The sequence below is a fragment of the Theobroma cacao genome, chromosome 1 (assembly GCF_000208745.1).
Source record: "Theobroma cacao cultivar B97-61/B2 chromosome 1, Criollo_cocoa_genome_V2, whole genome shotgun sequence".
Classification (NCBI taxonomy): Eukaryota; Viridiplantae; Streptophyta; class Magnoliopsida; order Malvales; family Malvaceae; genus Theobroma; species Theobroma cacao.
In genome coordinates this window covers 12,193,922-12,197,263 of record NC_030850.1, presented here as the reverse complement: position 1 = coordinate 12,197,263, position 3,342 = coordinate 12,193,922, and the positions used below count along the sequence as shown (strand labels likewise).

Below are 3,342 nucleotides of genomic sequence, written 5' to 3'. Positions count from 1 at the left end.
ATCTACAAAACATGTCCTTTGTATACCATCCATTTCTTTTGGACTAGTCGAAGAAACTAAGAAAATCAAGGATGAGATGTGTATTGGTGCACATGAGTGGCTTTGGTCTGCCAAATTAAAGCCTATTCACAATGCTTTGAAAGTGATTGCACTCTTGACTTAAAGTTTCATTTGCGTATAGAATAGAGAGAGAGTGATTATGGACAAATCAATATCACATATTGATTTTGGTCTTTTATATTTACCGTGTAGGACATGAAAGTGCCCCGACTCAGTCTACGTTTCCAAGTTCCACCCCCAACAATCCCTCATTCAAATTGGTAAAAGCGAGTATAGTGCACTTTCTTGATGATAAATTTTTTCATCAACAAGATATATATTTATATTGCAATCAATTAATAGAATTTTCTTAAAATGTAAATTTTTAAACATTATTGCGTACTTGTGGGTATGTATACATCCATTTAATACGTTTTCAACCTTGAAAATAAACAAGTATTGATATTATCTTCCCATCCATTCCCTTATATTTCTCTTTTGAGAGCTTCAACATATGCGATTATTGAAGATAACTTAATCAAAATAATATTGATTGAGACGGATTACAATATATATCTTGATATATCTCATAAAAAAATACCTTGGATACATGTCCATATTTTAAAAGTGTCAATATATAATGTAAATCTCATTATCGGAATTTATTTTATTGAATAAATGAAAAAGAATATTACTTTAAAAAAAATGCAAATCACATATTTGTGAATTATTAAAAATGTATTAAATAAGTTATTTTATCTCCGGTCTACCATAACATATTTGTGTGTGTGATCAAGTACAAAATTATTTTCATTTTTCTAACATTATATATTTGAAGTGATTTATCTCCTATTTTCTTGAATAATATAGGTAAAACTAAACCACGCTCTAGATGCGCGTAAATCGAATGCTATCTAATTTTTCGCACAAACATCCAATTTAGAAATACAAAAATGGAATGAAATTTTAAAGAGACTTCCATAGAATCAAAGTTCAAACAAAGCACACTCTTTTAAGTCATAACATTCACAAAAACCAAAACATAAGACCAACACCTTGTAGAAACCAAACCACCAAAAAAAAATTCCCCAACAACCATGAAAAAGCTCTATAGCAAAGGCAAAGTGCACCCTTCACCACCACCACCACCACCAACCATCACCGATCACTTGTCCTTGCTTCCTACTACGATTCTCAGCCTCACTACCGCACTCTCTCTCGAAGACAAAGAAGTATTGGCCTATCTCATCTCATGTTGCAGCTTCTATGCCACCAACAATAACAACTTCCCTAATCACCGGGGAACTACAAGCAAGAGTATAATTGATGTTGGCGGTGATAACAAGGAGCATGATCCTATGTTTAAATGCAACTGTTTTGGGTGTTACATGTGTTTTTGGGCACGTTGGGACACATCCCCAAACCGTCAGCTGATACATGAGATTATAGAGGCATACGAGGAAGGGTTGTTCCAAGAGAAGAAACAAGGTAAGAAGAACAAGAAAGGAAAGAGAAAGAGAATATGTATTCCTGATGCCAAGCATGGAAACGATCAGGGAAGTTCTGGGAAGCGATTGGTTAACTTGAATGAGCAATTGAAATTTGTGGAAATGAATTGCCGTGGTGGTGAAGAAGGGGAAGTAAAATTCGAAAGGGGTTCTATCAGGAAGATTGTAAGCTTCATTGAACACAGTATTTGGGGAGTTTGGAATAGAAATTAATTGTTTGATTAAGAAAACAATATCTTCTATCTTTCGTTTTTCCCCTTAATTCTCCCTTCTGTACATGATTAGCCATATTCTCCATGTAGAAAAGACGATCAAAAGAGTGGATATGCTCTGTGTGATCTGTAGGTTGTTCTTCTTTCTTCCTACTGATTTTTTCCAAGTGCTGAAATCTGTTGTAATCCAACGTAGCTCTGTTTTTCTCTTTCCTTTTTATTTTTTCCCAATTGAAGTAAGACTTTTTCCAATCTACAAGACTCTTCAATGTTGTTTACCGGTAATTGGGTTGAGTATCATTCCTATCATTATAGCATTAAGGGTAGCAATTTTTTTCCTATTTCTAGGTGTAATATGATCAGTTTTTGGTCTCAACCAGTTTACTTAAAACGTTAAACGAAACAAGCAGTTGGTCAATATCATATAAAATTAGATAGATAAAGAAAATAGGTTCTCATCTTCTATGCATATCAGCTTGTATGTCTTGTTGTCAAAGAGGATATGGGAAGATTTGATATAATTCCAAGACTCAACATTGCCAGCAAGGAATATTTCTGGAAAAATTATTAGATACATATTCAGACAAATTTTAGTATATGTAATTTTCAGATGAGTGCCACGTTTAGAGACTAAAAATATAATATTTTTGGAGCTTAAGTTGAATTTGGTATCAGCGTATATTTGAGTGTTTCTGGTTTGAAAGTTTCAAGAGTCAATGTTCTTCGATGTTGATCAACCACTGTCGACAAGAGCTTGCGTTTTGGGACTTGAATATCTTCGTATTTCTTTGTTTGACAAAGAAATTACCCTTTTTGCGGTTTAATATCAGGAGTTGTGCATGCTTCAACCTTTAGACCTTTAGCTATAATTTTCATCATTTCAGGTCAAGATGCATGAAAATAAGGACCCATTATAATCTTAATTAATGAGGAGAAGAGTGAGGGTCTTAATTTCACTTTCACATGCTTAAAAGAAAATTATAGAACATAATCAATGATATATATATATATATATAACCAAAAAGAAAAATATTATACTGTTTTTCTTATAATTATTTATTAGAATTAAATTTTTCGTCGTCATGCTATAATAAAAAAAACCTCGTGTCAAATTCGTTTCCATGGAGAGAATTTAATGATGAAAATGAATCCACAACTAGTATTTTGTCACATGTCAAAGTTGAAAAAGAAAATGATACTCATAAGATTTCTTTTGACAGAAAATAATTAGATCACAATTAGTTTCTGTTACCTATCATATGTTAAAGCAAAATGACCTAAAGAGTTTTACTAAACTCAAAATTTATCCTTACAAAGCTTTCTTACTTACACTTAGGTGAAACTTGATATCAACATATATAGTATTTCTTTTCTTAATATATATAGAATACGATGATAATCTTAATAAATTATAAAATAATTTTTGTTATGAATATATATATATATATATATATATATATATAAATGTTTATTATATTATAGACTTCATATCATTTTGTGGTTGACTAAGATAACGAGTTATTAGTAAAAAAACATGAATTTTGCTCATTTTCTGAGGTGAATGCGACATTATTTATTAATTA

At 31.4% G+C, this 3,342-nt stretch overlaps 1 protein-coding gene across 1 annotated transcript; it reads left to right on the top strand.

The window, feature by feature from the left end:
• Positions 1,137 to 1,760, top strand: LOC18612374. Its single transcript, XM_018117269.1, has one exon. It carries the CDS (start codon positions 1,137 to 1,139, stop codon positions 1,758 to 1,760), a length of 624 nt encoding a protein of 207 aa, XP_017972758.1.